The 18,614-nt window shown below is 47.2% G+C and overlaps 1 protein-coding gene across 2 annotated transcripts in view; it reads right to left on the bottom strand.

The window, feature by feature from the left end:
- Positions 1-18,614, bottom strand: part of PRKAR1B (protein kinase cAMP-dependent type I regulatory subunit beta) — a 189,975-nt gene that overhangs the window by 46,798 nt on the left and 124,563 nt on the right. For both annotated transcript variants that reach the window (XM_069734254.1, XM_069734253.1), the window contains exon 8: positions 11,027-11,087. In XM_069734254.1, the coding sequence (XP_069590355.1) occupies positions 11,027-11,087 (61 nt within the window). The remainder of the gene's footprint in view (positions 1-11,026; positions 11,088-18,614) is intronic.

Raw genomic sequence — 18,614 nt, forward strand, 5'->3', positions numbered from 1 at the left:
GCATCTCATTGAGAGGGAACAAGCTGCAATACCAGTGCGTGTCCATGGACAAGAGTGGTGCTGTTTTTGCAAAAATCAGATAATTTTTGTCTTAGCTCATATAGGTTGTGTAGACATCTTCCTATTAAATGGGTTGTACCATGGAGATAATCCCTGTTCATATTTCCTCTCTAAAATTGGGTTCTGCTCTCGTGGCTCTAAGACATTCATGTATTATACTGAGAGACATTCATTTGATTGTAGCTCCATGATGTGACATTAGGGTAAAGGTGGGGATTATTGGTCTGGGTTCAGGAATGAAGCCCACTCCCTACAGGGTGGGCGTAATCAGAAATATATTTTTTTGAGGGGTGGGTGAGGTTATAGATGACATATGCCACTATACTCAGTGATAAATGTTGGGGCTTCATGTTCAGAGCATGCGTCTGGAGATCACCCTGTACTGTGTGCCAAATGTACCCCATAAAGCGATGTCATTGAAGCCTACTTCTGTCATACAATGTCAATGATGCCTCACTACAGTGTCCATATAATAATACCATATAGTGACCACTATACCACCATTAAATTCCCTAACAAAAATGCCATTTGTAGCCATTAAATAATTAGTAAAATCCTTGTTGATCCTGGACATTGAGCTCACTCAGGATGTCATTCAAAATCCAGTCCCTGTGGGCTCAATAATAATCTGGACACCTGGGCAATAGTCCACTTTGCCACCTATTAAAATGTCCTGTCCTTCTGCATTTCCATTTTCAGGGTACAAATAAATGTAAATTCCCCAGTGGTCCAAGGAAAAAACCATCTACATGCTCCACTCTAAGGCTGTTCTTGGGGCTACAGTCCTTGGGAGGCTTTGTGGAAAACTGGTGGCCTGGGTAACAGTCCACTTTGCCACTTGCTAAAACCGTCCTTAACAATTTTAGTGTCCAAATAATGGTAAAGTCTCTGGTAGTCATCGGAAGTAAATATTTACACGCTCCACTCTCAGGTTGGTTGTCAGGTCTAGTGTTTGGGGGCCCTACGGGAAACTGGTTGCTTTGTCGATTGCCCACATTGCCATTCTTGAAAATTTCAGTGTCCAAATTTTGGTAAAATTTCTGGTGGTCATAGGAACTAAACATTGACATGCTTCACTCTCAGGCTAGTCTTTTGGACTAGAAAACCAACGTCCCGAGCAATGGCCCACTTTGCCATTTTGTAAAACTAGTCTTGCCATTTTTTGTGTCCTAATAACGGTAACATCCATGGTAATCCTGGCAAATTAACCTTTACATTCCCAAATCTTGGGGTCCAGTCCTTGATTGTCCTATGGGAACCTTGTGGCCACTTTCTAAACCCATTCCAACCTTTGCGCTACATTTGGGATGCATCAGTGCTTGGTTCAGTTCGCAGAAATACGACGCCATTACTCACTATGTCCATTCTCCGGGACATTTCCAGTAATGGATTCATAAACACAGGTGCAATGTTTTTTTGCACCCTGGTGGAGACATATTCTGACATTTCCAAGATACCACTCTTCTGGTATTTTGGGGTTTGTTTAGACAAGTAATAGAAAAATCCGAGTTTAAGACTTCCAGCGGCAGAACTTAATCATGATTTATTAGCCATTAGTCAAAACATGAAAAGTTTTTGTAGTAAGTTTTTTTGCTGGAACCATTTGAGAAAGTTCAAGAACATATCCCCTGAATTATTCATGTCAGCCGGCATGACGGAGCTCGGGAAAGAAATGTTTGCTTCCTAAGCAGCAGATGCATTGATGTTTTGTTAAACCGGCCACGGCTATTTGCTCTGACGTATTTAGTAACATGTAACCTAATGTAATCAGTAATGCAAATCCTTCTCCGGAGCAATTAGAGGCCGGTGGTAATGGCCGGGGCTGTGCCACTTATCAGGTAGTTGTCTTTGGCTAATGGTGATTGATCAGTGGACGAGGGTGGGGGAGGGGTGCAGTGTCACGGGGGGGTAATGACAATAAAGGAATTAATTGGATACGAGGTCGTTAATGCACAGAAAAAGGGCAAACATGGTGAATAGTGAAGAAACAAAAATTTTGAAAAATTAAAAAAATTAGTAAAATAATACGTTCTACCCTCAAACTTTCAGCTATTTCCGTTAACTGAAATTGATGAAATATGCTAAAGGGCTGAAGTTTCTAGGAAAATCATATTAATCACAGACTTGAACACAAGAGTAACTCCACTTTGCTTGGGCAACTTCCCTTTTCGCGTTCATGAGAATTTACGACATTTTGCCCTTACAACCCGATTTTCTGTGTAATTAGATTTCCTAATACTAAGGAGAGGGGAAGGGATGTTATTTTTCTTGATTGGCCAAGCTGCAGATTATTATTAGACTTGAATTCAATGGACAAATAAAGAAAATGGATCCATGATTAGGCTGAGTTCACCTTCTGCGACAACGTTGCTTTTATTATTTATATTTTTGTTGCAATTTTCAAACATCGGAACAAATAAGTCGTAAAGGAGAGCGGAGTGCGGTGGATCCTGGACGCTGCTGCTGACAAAGGTTAATCCAGGCGGTAAGTATAAAAAAAGTCCAATTTATTGCAACGCGTTTCGGATTTCAGATTAACACTTTTCCTTCCTCAGGCAAAAACACAGTGTTTTAAATTTCAGGCAAAGTGGATGGGATTTATAGAAATCTCCTGCCCACTGTGTTTTTTTTTTTACTAGGCGTAAACTGACCTGTGGTACGCATTTCACATCCGCAACGTGTCAGTTTCTCTTGCGGGTATGTTGAGTTTTCTACGCAGATATTCCCCATAGAATTCCATTAGATGCGGAAATTCCGTAGGTAAAAAAGCGCACATACATTTCGCTTGAAAAACTCATGTAATTCGCACCTAAGTTATTAATAAACTTTTGTCAAAGTCAAATCCCAGGAAGTAACACAAGTAACCTAATTTATTAGGTGTAGAAATGGTGCTACATCAAAAACTCATCATGGGAACGAAACCTCAGGCCCCTTTCACCCATCAGTTTTTTGCTATCAGTCGCAATCCGTCGAATTTTGAAAAAAACGGATCCGGCGACTGATGCCGCCGGATCAGTTTTTTTTCTCATAGACTTGTATTAGCGACGGATTGCGACGGATGGCCTCACGTTTCATCCGTTGTTCGCCGGATCCGTCGAAAATTGTTTGTCCGGTGGCCGGAGACAACGGACAAAGTAACGTTTTTTGTCGCCGTCGAAAAAACGGACAGCGTCAACGTCCGTCGTTTGCTAGAATGGAAGCCTATGGCATTGGATCCGTCAAATGACGGAATCCGGCAACGGATTCCGTTTTTTTTTAACTGAGCATGCTCCGCTTTTTTCTTTTTTCGTATCCAATTAGCCAGCCCCCCGTCGAAAAAACGAATCCGTCGCATCAGTTTTTCACATTCTGCGACGGTTCCGTCGAGCCAACGGACTGTGACTGACGGCAAAAATCTGATGTGTGAAAGGGGTCTTAGTGGTCCAATAAAGACTTGTATTTCCATAAAATAACAATTTTTGGAAATGTATGAATCCTTGGAAATGTATGAATAAATTGACAACTGTGCGTTACCAGTTCGAAAGGTACAATATATTTAGGTTGCGTTCACACATTGTACTCACGGTGTACAATTTTCCCTCGATATTTGAAAATGGCAACAAAATGGTATAGTATTGCCGCAAGTGCAGTGTGTGAACAAAGCCTAGCTAAAGAGAATATGAAACCAACCTAGAGAAGATCGTTGTGTGCTGATAACAATGGCGAGGTGGTCGGAATCCCCATACAGATGAATGGCTAGTCTGACCGCCTCTCCACCGACAGTGGCACATGTCAGGACGGCGTTCTCGAGACAGATGGTCCCATTGGTGAGACCTACTTCTACCCTATATTTCTTTATCGCCTCATTGGGGGACACAGGAACCATGGGTGTATGCTGCTGCCACTAGGAGGCTGACACTATGCAAATAAAAAAGTTAGCTCCTCCTCTGCAGTGTACACCCCACCGACTGGCATTAAACTCTCCAGTTTAGCTTAGTGTCAGTAGGAGGTGGACACGGGTCTTTCATTAGACCCTTATCTAACTCAATGTGCGTCGTTTCTTTTTCAGGTTTTTGGAAGGGATACAGGGTGAGCAGTCACACCTGTAGTCCCACAAAGCGGACTATGAGTACGGCGTGTACTGCCACCCCGTATCCTCATAGATCCCTCTCCAGGACCAAGAGCCTAGCACACAAGCGTGCTCAGAAGTCCGGTCCTGGCTCCGTCCCCCACCCACTCGCCTTCCAGAGCCTGTCGGTCGGAGGAGACGAGGACGTCCATCAGCTCCAAGGATGTCTAATATCTTCCACGTTTTTAAGGTTAGTAGACGGCGTGGGATATTAGGTGAGTATTTGGGGGGCCTCGGGATTCCCTTCTTCCTGCATTTCTGCGGCCGCACTGCTATTCCTGCGGCAGCACCCTTCCTGTACCAGCAATTAGGGACAATTTTCGGGGCCCATCCTTTGCGCGGCGGCTCTTAATTCCGGCCGCGCTACCTTCCCACGGTGGCTCTGCACCTCTAATCGGTGCCCCAGACCCTTTCCTCTGCGGCGCGGCCCCCACTACAGACAGCCGCTCTGTTTTTATCTCCACGGCAGTCCCTCCTTTTCAGCGGCCACGGTCGTTTCCTGCGGCGGCCGGCTTTTAATGTATTTCTTCCCGGGGCCTACTTCCGGCGCTCCGCTGTTTCTGCGGCGGCTGCCGCGCCTGTCAGACGGGACGCCCACACCTTTTCCTCGGCGCCGGCACCCATTTCAGCGGTCACCGGCCGCTAATTTAGGCCCCGGCTTCCCCCGGGGCCTACTTCCGGTGACGCGCTCCGTCACTTCCGGTATCATCGGGCGGGCTTTCTCCCGCCCGACAAACTCTGCCCGGCATTCCCCACCCACCAGCGCCATCTCGGCTGGCTCCGCCCCTTCCTCCACGCCGCTGCTGGACGCTCAGGGCACGAGTTCTCTTCATCGTGCCACGCTCCTGCGCCGGGGGAACTTCGCAGAGCGCTCTTGCTGGGAACACCGCACGCCATCTGCGCTGGGGATCCACAGCATCTTCCTCCAGGCCTGCAGCTCCTGGTATCCGGGGTTTTTCGTCTGCCGTGAGTAGCTCTGCACTGCAGACTGACACCCTCCTCTGCCCCACTGTCCCCTAACCTGCTGGCATTTTCTTCAGGGACCTCTTCAAAATGTCTAACTCTAAAGGGGACCGCTCTCGTCCCCAGACTTCATCATCTTCTGCCTTAGTCACGTACTTTGCATGTTCGTCCTGTAACAGCAAACTTCCCTCAGGTCAGTCCTCCCCGCTGTGTCAGTCCTGCAGCAACCCGATTGTTCCCACCGCCCAGGATCCCCCGGCTGTTCCGCCCGAGAGTGATCCCCCCATCCCAGGCTGGGCCGCCTCTCTGTCACAATCGGTTGCCGATTTAACACGGGTATCTCAAACCCTAGTGTCCGCGCTGGATCGGTTACCCCTGCAGACCCCTGCAGTGGCCAGCGGGTCGCAGGAACCGCCGCCCGAGCCCTCCTTGATAAGCCACAAAAGGTCCAGACAGGAACGTCGGTCTGAGTCCTCTTCGCGCTCCATCTCGCCGCTTGGCCCTCCCCCGCGGTTGGTGTCCCACCGATCCTCCTCCCCTGAGTCGGGCGAGGCATTATCTGATGCACCTTCGGAGGATATTTCAGAGCTGGATCCTAGCCAAATCGCCACCATGAGTGAGACAGTACAGAACCTCATTGGGGCAATAAACCAAACCTGTGGCATCAAGGATCCCTCTACGGAACCCGCAGATCAGGCGGTTTCGTTTAGACGGGCCAAACCACCTTCTAAATTTTTCGCTCCTCATCCTGAATTCGAGGAAATCTTGTCCAGAGAGAGAGAGAACCCCACTAGGCGTTTTCAGAGGGGAAAACGCCTGGGTGTGCTATATCCTTTTTCTCCAGAACTTACCGCCAATTGGACGGTCTCTCCCTCAGTGGATCCACCTGTGTCCAGGCTGTCCACCAACACGGTGCTTCCACTGTCCGGCGGAGCATCTCTGAAGGATTCAAACGATAGAGTTATAGAATCCTTCGCGAAATCTGCTTTTGAAGCGGCTTCAGCGGCTCTATGCCCAGCTTTTGCGTCCACTTGGGCTTCAAAATCCATTTCAAAATGGGCCAAGGATCTTCGGCGAGGTATCCTGGACGGGGCGCCTCCCGCACAATTAGCGGAACTTGCCAACCAGATTTCCCACGCTGGTGAATACCTGGTTTCCGCCTCCCTGGATGTCGCGTCTTGTGCGGCTCAAGCTTCCAGCAATGCCGTTGCCATCCGCCGGACCGTTTGGCTCAAGGCCTGGCAGGCGGACTTGTCCTCCAAAAAGTCCCTTACTAGTCTGCCCTTCCAGGGCTCTCGCCTCTTTGGTTCCCAGCTGGACCAAATAATTAAGGACGCCACCGGGGGTACAAGTTCTCTTCTCCCCCAGGCTAAGCCTCGTCGCCCTCCTCCTAGACGACAGTTTCGTTCTTTTCAGCCTTTTCGTCGCTTCGCTGCGTCAAACTCCTTTTCCCAGCAGCAACAGAGGCCACAGGCACGTCAAGAGAAGAAGGCGGTGTCCTTTAGGCCCACTCCGTCCTGGCGTCCTCGTTTCTCCCAGGGTAGATCCTCCAGGCCCAGGACTGGAAGATCCACCTCGGCATGACTCTCGACAAGACTCCAGCCCAACTCCCAGATTGGGCGGCCGTCTTCTCCTTTTCAGGGACGTCTGGATTTCTGCAGTAGAGGATGCATGGGTCAGGGAAGTTGTATCCTCGGGATACAAAATAGAGTTCGCTTCCCAACCTCGGGATCGTTTCTTCCAATCCCGTCCTCCAAGAGACCCCGCTCTAGTTCCGGGCTTCTTCTCAGCCATCGCTTCTCTGCTCAAATCCGGGGTAATCGTTCCCGTCCCAGAAAAAGAACGCTTCACGGGTTTCTACTCGAATCTTTTTGTGGTACCGAAAAAAGACGGCAAAGTTCGCCCCATTCTGGACCTCAAATTGCTGAACAGGAGGGTTCGCCTGAGACACTTCAGGATGGAATCCCTTCGTTCAGTAATTGCTTCCATGGAGGCTCAGGAGTTTCTATGCTCAATAGATATCCAGGACGCCTACCTCCATGTCCCGATATTTCCCGGACATCACCGTTTCCTGCGCTTCGCAGTGCAACGAGATCATTTTCAGTTCGTTGCCCTGCCGTTCGGTCTCGCAACCGCGCCAAGAGTGTTCACGAAGATCATGGCGGCGCTGATGGCCATCTTGAGAGTCAGAGGCTTGGTCCTATTTCCATATCTCGACGACATCCTCATCAAGGCTCCGTCCTTCGCTCAGGCCCACGAAAGCCTGTCCATTGTTCTCGACACCTTAGCCCGTTTAGGGTGGCTGGTAAACCGGAAGTCCTGCCTTATTCCTTCTCAGCGCATCATCTTTCTGGGCATGCTTTTCGACACTCGTCAGAGCAAAGTCTTCCTTCCCAAAGACAAGAGATCCACTCTTTGTCGGGACATACGCTTGCTCCAGGGTCCTCGACCTCCCTCCCTCCGTTCGGCCATGAAGGTTCTGGGGAGGATGGTAGCTACATTGGAAGCGATTCCCTTCGCCCAATTCCATTCGCGACCCCTTCAGCAAGCCATTCTGTCTCAGTGGGACAGGTCGGTCTTCTCCCTGGATCGACCGATCAAACTCTCCTTTCGGGTCAGGCGGTCTCTCAACTGGTGGCTGACGTCACCTCTCATCTCCCAGGGCAGGTCCTTCCTTCCGGTTCACTGGCAGGTGGTGACAACGGACGCCAGCCTGATCGGCTGGGGTGCGGTTTTTCGCCACCTGACGGTTCAGGGCCGTTGGTCGCCGCAGGAGTCATCTCTGCCGATCAACGTCCTCGAAATTCGGGCCATCTTTCTGTCCCTCCGCCACTGGGAAAGGATCCTCAGGGGCCTTCCAGTCCGGATCCAGACGGACAACGCCACGGCTGTGGCATATGTCAATCATCAGGGGGGACTCGGAGCTCCTTGGCCCTTGCCGAGGTATCCAAGATCCTCCTTTGGGCAGAGGCAACTGTTCCGGTGATATCCGCGGTGCATATCCCCGGCGTGGAAAACTGGGCCGCCGACTTCCTCAGCCGCGAGGGCCTCGCGGCAGGGGAATGGACCTTGCATCCGGAGGTCTTCCATCAGATTTGTCTTCGATGGGGAGCTCCGGATGTGGATCTCACGGCGTCCCGAGTCAACAGGAAGGTTCCGCAGTTCGTCTCCAGGTCCCGCGATCCTCTCGCAGTGGGCGTCGATGCTCTGGCCATTCCTTGGTCACAGTTCGAGCTGCCCTACCTGTTCCCACCCCTTCCATTACTTCCCAAACTGTTGAAGAAGATCAAAGCGGAAGGGGTGCCGGTCATCCTGATCGCCCCGGATTGGCCCAGGAGAGCTTGGTTCGCGGAGCTCGTCAACCTTCTCGCGGACGCTCCCTGGCGCCTTCCAGACAGGCCCGATCTGCTGTCCCAGGGTCCGATCTGCCACCCGAATTCTCGGTCGCTCAGTTTAACGGCGTGGCTGTTGAGACCGCGGTTCTAAGAGCGTCCGGCCTTTCGGACCGGGTGATTCACACCATGATTCAGGCTCGGAAGCCTTCGTCTTCCAGGATCTACTACCGCACCTGGAAGGCCTACTTCCGTTGGTGCGAGTCCAACCGCGTTCCGCCTATGGTTTTGTTCCCTGCCTTCTCTTTTGGCCTTCCTTCAGGCAGGACTGGATTCGGGCCTGGCTCTTAGTTCCCTGAAGGGTCAGGTCTCTGCGCTTTCCATCCTCTTTCAGAAGACCTTGGCCTCTCGGCCACAGGTTAAGACCTTCTTTCAGGGGGTAGCCCACGCCGTCCCGCCGTACAGGGCCCCTGTGGAGGCATGGGACCTAAACCTGGTACTGGACGTTCTGAAGGTTTCTCCCTTTGAACCTCTTAGGGAGATTCCTCTATCAGTTTTATCATGGAAGGTAGCCTTTCTTGTGGCCATCACGTCCATTCGCCGCGTTTCCGAGCTGGCGGCCCTGTCTTGCCGTCCTCCGTTTTTGGTCATTCACCAGGACAAGGTGGTTTTCCGGCCCCCACCTTCTTTTCTTCCTAAGGTGGTTTCCACCTTCCACCTCAACGAGGACATCGTTCTACCTTCCTTTTGTCCAGCTCCGACTCATCCTCTGGAGCGATCGTTGAACAAGCTGGACCTTGTCAGGGCTGTGAGGATCTATCTGGACAGAACGTCCACTTTCCGGAAGACGGATTCCTTTTTCGTCATTCCTGATGGCACGCGCAGAGGCCAGCCGGCTTCTAAAGCGACTATTGCTCGATGGATCAGAATGGCAATTTTGGAGGCTTACCGGGTCAAGAACAGAGTGCCCCCTCCTGGGATTAAGGCTCACTCTACCCGGGCAGTCGGCGCCTCCTGAGCGGTGCACCACAGGGCTTCCGCCCTACAGCTGTGCAAAGCGGCAACTTGGTCTTCCATCCACACGTTCGCCAAATTTTACAAGGTCCATACCTACGCATCGGCGGACGCCAGCCTAGGCAGAAGGATCCTGCAGGCGGCAGTGGTGAGTCCTCTGACCTGATGGAAGTCTGTTTTTCCCGCCCTTGGGACTGCTTTGGGACGTCCCATGGTTCCTGTGTCCCCCAATGAGAGGCGATAAAGAAAACAGGATTTTTGGTTGCTTACCGTAAAATCTGTTTCTTGAAGCCTCCATTGGGGGACACAGCTCCCTCCCAATGTTTTCTGTTGTTATCTGTTCTATGACTGTTCTCACGTTTCAGTTCTCAAGTTTGTGGTTATGGTTTTTCAACCTTGTTTCATTATCTCCTACTGCTTTCTCACTAACTGAAGAGTTTAATGCCAGTCGGTGGGGTGTACACTGCAGAGGAGCTAACTTTTTTATTTGCATAGTGTCAGCCTCCTAGTGGCAGCAGCATACACCCATGGTTCCTGTGTCCCCCAATGGAGGCTTCAAGAAACAGATTTTACGGTAAGCAACCAAAAATCCTGTTTTATGGCGTATGATAGGAATACCCTATCAGTATTGATCAGTCTGTGTAAACAGGCCAGTAAACGAGTGACTTGTATGTAGTCGATTGGCGCTCGTTAATGGGTCAAGGTCGGCCCTGTCTATATGGACCTTAAGGCCGCAGTCAGGCAGCTGTAAGAATAGGACCAAGATCGGAATTTAATGCATGGACTGGCCGGTGGCTCTCCAGACCTGAGCTGGACAACCGCATAGAAATACATGGAGCCATCACACTGACAGCTGCCGGCCAGTCCGTGCGTTCCGATCTCAGTCCCATTTATACGGTCGTCTAATCAGTGATCACGCTATCAGACCGTGTGGGGACACATTTTATGGAGAACAGAAAGGTGACACCCAGTTATCAATTTTTCTATACATTTCCAGGAGGAGAGAGAGGGACAGCCCGATGAAAAGTTCCAATGAAAGATGCTCCAGAATTTTAATTTTATGGAGAACACAAATGCCAGGGGAGATGACATGTCCTCGTTCAATGTTTGGGGTTTTTTGTTTGGTGGGTTCCAGTATACTTTGTGTATCGATTCCTCATGGTTGTCAAAACCTCTACTGGCAGCCATTGAGTGGGTATCTTTATTGTTTGTTTCCAGTGGATCAGAAGATGACCTGGGCAAGTGACGGTCACACTGGTGTAGGGCTCGGTACAGCTGCGGTACCATCGTCTTGTAACATGACCAGGATTTTGGCCCCGGCTTCTCACACATGTACAATTATTTAGGTTTGGTGCCTGAGATCAGATAGCTACTAAGAAAACCCTGAGGAACAGATGTGGGCTTACATGAACCAATAAAATGATTCGCGTGCAGGACCCCCCAGGCCCATTCATGTGGCTGCTGTGTGGTCTGCAGTAACTGAGCTTTATGTGTTTCTACGGCCTGAAAGCGATTTGTGCAGCTGCTGACGTCACGGGGGACTACTGACCCAAAATGGAGACTTTGCTCAGGAATTCTTCATACATCTTCCGCTTTCTCAGTGTGCTGCCCTGTGAAGAGTAATGGAGAGAAAAGATATTAGAACATTAGTATATATAATAACATAGTCAAATTGTAAAAAATAGAGTAAAAACATGTTGCCGGAGAGTTATTCTCAAGTTTGGAAGTTATCCCCTAACAAACCATTTGGAAGTTATCCCCTAACATTCCCAATCACTGGGGATCCGACTGCTGGTACCCCATGATTCTGAGAACTGGTGATCTGAAGAGCATTTTTAGACTCTAGATTCCTATTATTTCAGGAAACAATACATGTACATAGCTACAATGGTCACACTCAGACTAAATCTTTTGTATTGAAGCATCTAATGAGCGTGAGATGGGAGGACAAGCAGTGTCAGCTGAGACATCATCTGATTGCTGGATCCCGTGTTATGAGCTGTCACCGGTTCTTGTAATCCTGCCTCTGATGATAAGGAAACTGCTGGAAAATCTGCTGAAAATAATCAACGTGTGCGCGTTCTCCATGGAACTTTATGAGCACCAACTGTCATCTCCTATCTCAGTAATAGCTAAGTCTTTATTCACTGAAGACAGATTTTACCCATTTTTGGGGAATTCTGAGGCTGAATGATCAGTCCAGGAGGAGAAAGTAGCAGATTTCCCTGATAAGATATATTACAAAGTTTTTTTAATTTTCATAAGTTCTATTGATTGAATGGGAAACAAAAATGAAAACGACGGTCATGCTTTCAGATCGGTTTTAGGAGATGTTTCACTTGGTCCTATCATTTTTGTGTTAAGCGCCCCCCCCCCAAAAAAGGTTCATTTCGGCAAACAAAATTGGTGACGATACTCCCCACTGTTGTCTGGACATAGGAGGCAAGTGACCCGACTATAAATAGGGCAGGAATGCTTTTAGATTTTAAGAGGCTTAGGACAACTGGATCTCTCAAGACCCCCCATACTAAGCCTCTTAAAAGTCCTTCGGGGCAAAAAAAAAAAAAAAGCTTCAATGTATCAATGCAGATTTGGAGAGCCGAATTAATTGGTCAGGAAGGTGACACTCAGGAGAAGCAAAACAATGGAAAGGTGCATTAAGTGCCAGGAAGGCGAAACAATAACAGAAAAGGCAATGGTAACAAGTACGTATAATGGAAATAATAATTAAAAAAAGGAATTTAACTAGAAAATATAATGATTTTGCGCGCATCAGTATATGTAAATCCAATTATTTCACACTACATTGCCCCGTGTTTTATATCCAGACACAAGTACTATCATAGGTATTAAGTCTTCGTACAGGTGAGCAGACTAGATGTTATGGTATATCAAAAGGAGCCACAGCACTCATGATAAAGGCGGTCAGCCAAACCTTGGTTCAACCCATGGTCGGACATACCACCAGTTCAACCGATGCAGCTGCAGCGGGGCCGGAAGGCTTCGGGGGGCCCCTGCTAGCGCCACATTATGCAGCCGCTATGGGGCCCCTGTGAGGCAGGGGGGCCCGCCTACCGCCAGCGTCGACTTCCCCGCCGCATTGAACTATACCGGCGTCTGCCAGTACAGTTCAAAGCAACGATGGAGGAGAGAGCGTCAGATAACTCTCCCATCATTCCCCGCTCTGTTCTGCTCTGACACCGCGTGCTGGGCAGTGCAGCGAGAACAGGAGCTGGGAGCAGCGCGGGCACGAGGAGAGGTGAGTAGTGTATTTTTGTTTTACTATAACAGGAAGATGCGGGCTGTGCTATATACTAGTACGTGGGCTGTGTTATATACTACGTGGCTGTGCTATATACTAGTATGTGGGCTGTTTAATATACTAAGTCGCTGTGCTATATACTAGTATGTGGGCTGTGTTATATACTAAGTGGCTGTGCTATTTACTAGTATGTTGGCTTTGTTATATGCTACGTGGCTGTGCTATATATTAGTATGTGGGCTGTGTTATATACTACGTGGCTGTGCTATTTACTAGTATGTGGGCTGTTATATGCTATGTGGCTGTGCTATATACTAGTATGTGGGCTGTGTTATATACTACATGGCTGTGCTATATACTAGTATGTGGGCTGTGTTATATACTAAGTGGCTGTGCTATATACTAGTATGTGGGCTGTGTTATATACTATGTGGCTGTGCTATTTACTAGTATGTGGGCAGTGTTATATACTACGTGGCTGTGCTATATACTAGTATGTGGGCTGTGTTTTATACTACGTGGCTGTGCTATTTACTGGTATGTTGGCTGTGTTATATACTACGTGGCTGTGCTATATACTAGTATGTGAGCTGTGTTATATACTAAGTGGCTGTGCTATAAACTAGTACGTGGGCTGTGTTATATACTACATGGCTGTGATATATACTAGTACGTGGGCTGTGTTATATACTACGTGGCTGTGATATATACTAGTACATGGGCTGTGTTATATACTAAGTAGCTGTGCTATATACTAGCATGTGGGCTGTGTTATATACTACGTGGCTGTGATATATACTAGTATGTGGGCTGTGTTATATACTAAGTAGCTGTGCTATATACTAGTACGTGGGCTGTGTTGTATACTACATGGGCTGTGTTATATACTACGTGGGCTGTGATGCCAAGAGTGTGCAAAGCAGTCATCAAAGCAAAAGGTGGCTACTTTGAAGAACCTAGAATATAAGACATAATTTCAGTTGTTTCACACTTTTTTGTTAAGTATATAATTCCACATGTGTTAATTCATAGTTTTGATGCCTTCAGTGTAAATGTACAATTTTCATAGTCATGAAAATACAGAAAAATCTTTAAATGAGAAGGTGTGTCCAAACTTTTGGCCTGTACTGTATGTATAACATATATAATATCTTTGTCCCTTAAAAGGAGGGGGGCCCAGAAACATTTCCTGCACAGGGGCCCCAAGCTGTCTGTGTCCGCCCCTGGTTTAACGGCAGAGATTCCCTATTACATGGGGAGAGCAGAGTTTGCTGCTCTCAGACACCAATGGCAGCAGCTTCTTTTTCCTAAAAACAAAATGATTGGGCATTTCAAAATTATGATATGTCTGATCCTCACTTCCACAGGTACCATCTTTTAGCAGTCTACTTTTTAATATTTTTGATCCAGTGCAACATTTTTAATACAATTTTAAGTGGACCTGTGATGTATTCCAAAAAATTGAATTAAATACATTGTAAACAAAATCTCCGGGATCTCCTGATTCTACAGCTTTTTTCCGTTTTGTGCTGGCTCGCTCCGTTGCACGGATATTCACATTTGTTTCTTCTGGAGCACAGTATGTGAAATCTCCGCTTATAGTTTAACTGGGCGTTTCTTCAGAGTCTTCTCTGGGAGCATGCGCTTTCATCCCTACCTATCACGTGCTGCCAATCACAGCACGACAGTGTCTGAGACTTCTAGGGCAGCTGCTATGCTGTGACTGGCAGCATATAGGAGAGGAGAAAGCACACGCCCCCGAAGAAGATTATGAAGAGATTTCACATACTGAGCTCCAAAAGAAACAAATGTTAATATCTCTGCAATGGAGAGACACAGCACAAAACAGAAAAGAGTGGCAGAATCAGGGGAGCTCGGGGATTTTTACAAGGTAATTACTTCATTTTTTTGAGCATATGACAGGTCCTCTTTAAGGTCAGTAAGTTTGCATTTACCAAATCCTTTGACATTTTTGGTGGCTTTATTGTCTGTTAGATCTCCCACCATATTTCAGCTTAGGGATATGTGATTGTCTATCATTTAATTCAGTATTTTCAAGTAAAAAGTTGTCAGGACTCATAAAAAAAACTTGAGGGGCCCACAGACAGTGATTGACAGCTCGCCTGGAAACAAAATTGATCAGCTGTAATCTGCAGCTGTGTGTAAGTGTCCAATTCCTCCACAGCGCTACTACAGGGGGGAAGAGTAATTACACAGTTTGTATATTACTTAGAACTACCATGTCCTCCAAAGTGAGAGACTGAATTTGCTACTGATCCCCGCTTTGGCTCATAGAGGGAGTCCTGAATTAGGGACCCTCTGAAATTAATAGTAGAGTATCCAAAAATGGATAGCCACTAATTGAAGCTCCACTTTTATCTATTAGTTATTAACATGTGTTACGAAAGCCATTTAATCATCCCTATTAGAAGGGTGTAGCAGTCAGCAAAAAAAGATTACTCACCCCCCACCCCATCATCTTTGCAATGTACAGCACTTGTAGTGTTAACACATGCCCTTCTCTGAAAGGATGCAGTGTGAAGAACTTGTACTAAATATGGCTTTGGCCGGCAACCCTGTGCGCTGAGGACAAGTCATATGGCACAGTGTGAAGGTATCTATGAAACAGAGATTGCGAGCTTAGATTATCTTCAAAGCTTTGCCACACTGTAGGATAAGCTTTTCAGAAATGATGCCAAGAAAAAATACCAAGTGTCCAACTTTCCGTGCCAAGAATCAGTCAATCAGGCCCAAGCGCAGAGGTGAGGACCGGGCCTTTACCTCGCCCAGAACAAGTGTCCTTTTCTGTTCTTTCCAAAATCGGAAACATCGAGCACAAGAAAGTGAACCCATTTTCAAACAGTTTATTAGTGAATTTGAAGCTATTAAAGGGGGGTCCTCTGGAGATCTTCTTGACCAAAGAGAAGAAAGAGTGTCCAACAAAAAGTGTCTATCTCCTTCAGGAGGACCTGAGAACCCATTAATTTGAATGCTTACTGTGTAATGCCTAATTTCACCTGTGGAGGCGCTGCAGGTAAACTAAACACTATGAGGTTTTCCCACAGATTACAGCTGATTGCTGAGGGTTCGAGAAGGGCGATAGTTTGTGATCAGTCTAAAGGGAACCCTCTAACAAGCAGGGACTGTCCACAGCGTAGAGCTTCTTTAACCCCCTAGCTCAAAATGACATTTAGGTCCGTCAGCTCCTGGGATGCCCGTATGTGGAGGGGTCTCAGGAGCCGAGCTCCCTACACATGCAGCGTATGCTGGTCATGTTACACACCCAGCATCTGTGTCTATCAGCAGGGGCCTATATATGCTCCTTCTGCTACCAAATTGGACTTTTAAAGGGTATCTGCTACTAGATTTTTGCTACGTGATCAGAGAGTATTATAATTTAGGGGCAGACACCCTGATTCCAGTGATGTATCACTTACCGGGCTGTATTTTGCTGTTTTAATAACATCAGTGGTTTATCAGCAGGAGATTATGACTAGAGGACTAGGTGTCTCGTGCCTCCTAGTCATCCTGCTCTGTGTAACCACGCCCCCACCACTGATTGGTAGCTTTCTGACAATGTACATAAAAAGCTGCCAATCAGGGATGTGGGCGGGGTCAAACAGAGCTTAGGATTGAAAGCACTGCTAGATCACAGAAGAGCAAATAATGATTTTATCAAAACTGTATCAAGCAGCCCGGTAAGTGGTAGATCGCTGGAATCTGGCTCTTTTCCCCTACATCATGCTGCTCTCAGTTTAAATAGAAAAAAAACAGTTGATATAAATTCTTTAATAGGGTAAAAAAGCCAACCAACATCTTCTTCCAAAATGTCTAATATATAACAATAAAGTAAATCCATCCAAACAGCTCTGAATCCAGCTGGAAAGATGACTCCTTTGGGGAAAATAATTTTGCAAGGATGGCAACATGAAGACAGGGCGTCATTTTCCAGCCACACATCATACATAAAGGAAAGAGCGTATACACAGATATCCAGAAATAGAGGGGATTTGTTGTAATTTGCATGCCATTAGCATCTCATTATAGACTGTAGATGGAAAGTCTAGACCGCCACCGCTGCGGTACTGAGAGTCAATGACAGACGAGGCCAGTACAATACACCCTTTCTGGTTTCCTATGGGTAATGAGTCATATGGTAACTACTAGAACATCCCAAGTCCATGGCCTCGATCTCAACATCTTCATATCTAACTCCAGGAAGGAATTTCAAGAGATAAGACTGATACGATCCTTCTTCTAACCTTGAAATGAAAAAGAAAGGTCAAGACTAAACCACAAGGTCAACTTCCGTGATTGGGTAGAGTCTAAAAACATGTGATTATTTTTACTTTGTCCACCTTGTGCAACCACACTTTGCATTTCCAGACGAGGTATGGGAATGGAGATATTTTTCCGGGAGGATTTTGCATGTGTGAAAACCCCTGCTAATCAGCGGCCAGAGACCCACAACCATTTTTTTTTACATGCGTACAGTGCTGTGATTGAGCATAAAGTCAATGGTAAGACTGAGGGAAGTTGGGTTTCTGATTACAGGTGAGTTTACATGCCAGGTGGATGAATAGGACCCTCTGTACTGGTTCACGAAGAGGCCAGCAGAGGAGGTAGACGGGTATGACAAGTGAACTGCCCACTTGTTTGCTGTGGATTTAATGTAGTAATCCTGTGACATAGTTTTGCTGTGATTTGCAGATTCGAAGCACGCTAGGAGGACTCAAGCATCTCAGAATTTTCTTCTCCTGTCCACCGATAATCCCGCTCTGATCTCTGATCTGCTGTGCCAACCGCGCCGCCGCTGCTTCAAAACTTCTGGCTATATATAACACAAAACATCTAGCTCATTACATTCATGGGCAATTACAACATTGTGATCATGCTAAGTGGAACGGATCTTGACAGATTGCCTTGTGAAGTAGCAAATATTACAATGAAGGGTCTATCATTGTAATAATTCACAGCGGGAGATGTTGACGCAGCAGCTTAACCACTGTAGCTCCATGCTCCTGCCATTCAGTAGCAGAGCAGGCGCTGTGAATTGATGGGCGCCTTAAGGACTTCTCCAAGGTTTCCTTCAGTTGTCACAGCCTTGGTTTCCAATGGTCTTGCGTTTACCCTGGATTTATTCTGTAACCAAGACCAGCTCCTTTGGAGTTTACGAGCAGAGCCAACACCTATCACATATGGCATTTAGCACTTCTTGTCGGCATGTTGGTAGACCTACCAATTTCCAAAACGTTTCCCATAAACTGATCAACCTTACCATCCTTAAGAAACTGAAGGTGAAGTGAAGAGCATTGGTAATCTTCTGACAATGGCACCAGTCAATGGGGATAAATTAGGCAGACTGTGTGTACTATTAAAGTTCATGGGACCAATTCATCAGAGCAATTTTGCCCGAATTCTGGAGTAAATTGCTTTAAAAAGTTGCAAAAATTTTGTGCAACTTGGAGTTATGCAAACATTTTTTCAACTTTTGGCATTTTCATGCCAGTTTCTCTGGACGGGGACAGAACGCCACAACTTGTCTAATTCATGACGAGCTGTGGCATTCCTTATGCCAGAAGTCTATTGACTTGAATGAGGTTTTCGGAGTGGTGCACGGAGGTGCACACCACTCGTCAGATGCTCCTTAATGAATCAGCAGCGTTTGACTCCAACATTTCACTTCATTAAAGGCCGGTGAGAATATCTGTGTTGGGCGCAAGAAAAGTGTGCTGGTTAGATGGGCGTATCCGAGCATTTAAAAAATAGCAGGTCTAGTGGGGTGTTCATAAAATGCAGTGGTTAGCACCTATCAAAAAGAGTTCAGGGTCATACATGATCAAGGCCCATGTAGATGACCGGATGTGTGTCAGTA

Source organism: Ranitomeya imitator, chromosome 7 (assembly GCF_032444005.1).
Source record: "Ranitomeya imitator isolate aRanImi1 chromosome 7, aRanImi1.pri, whole genome shotgun sequence".
In the NCBI taxonomy this organism is placed as follows: Eukaryota; Metazoa; Chordata; class Amphibia; order Anura; family Dendrobatidae; genus Ranitomeya; species Ranitomeya imitator.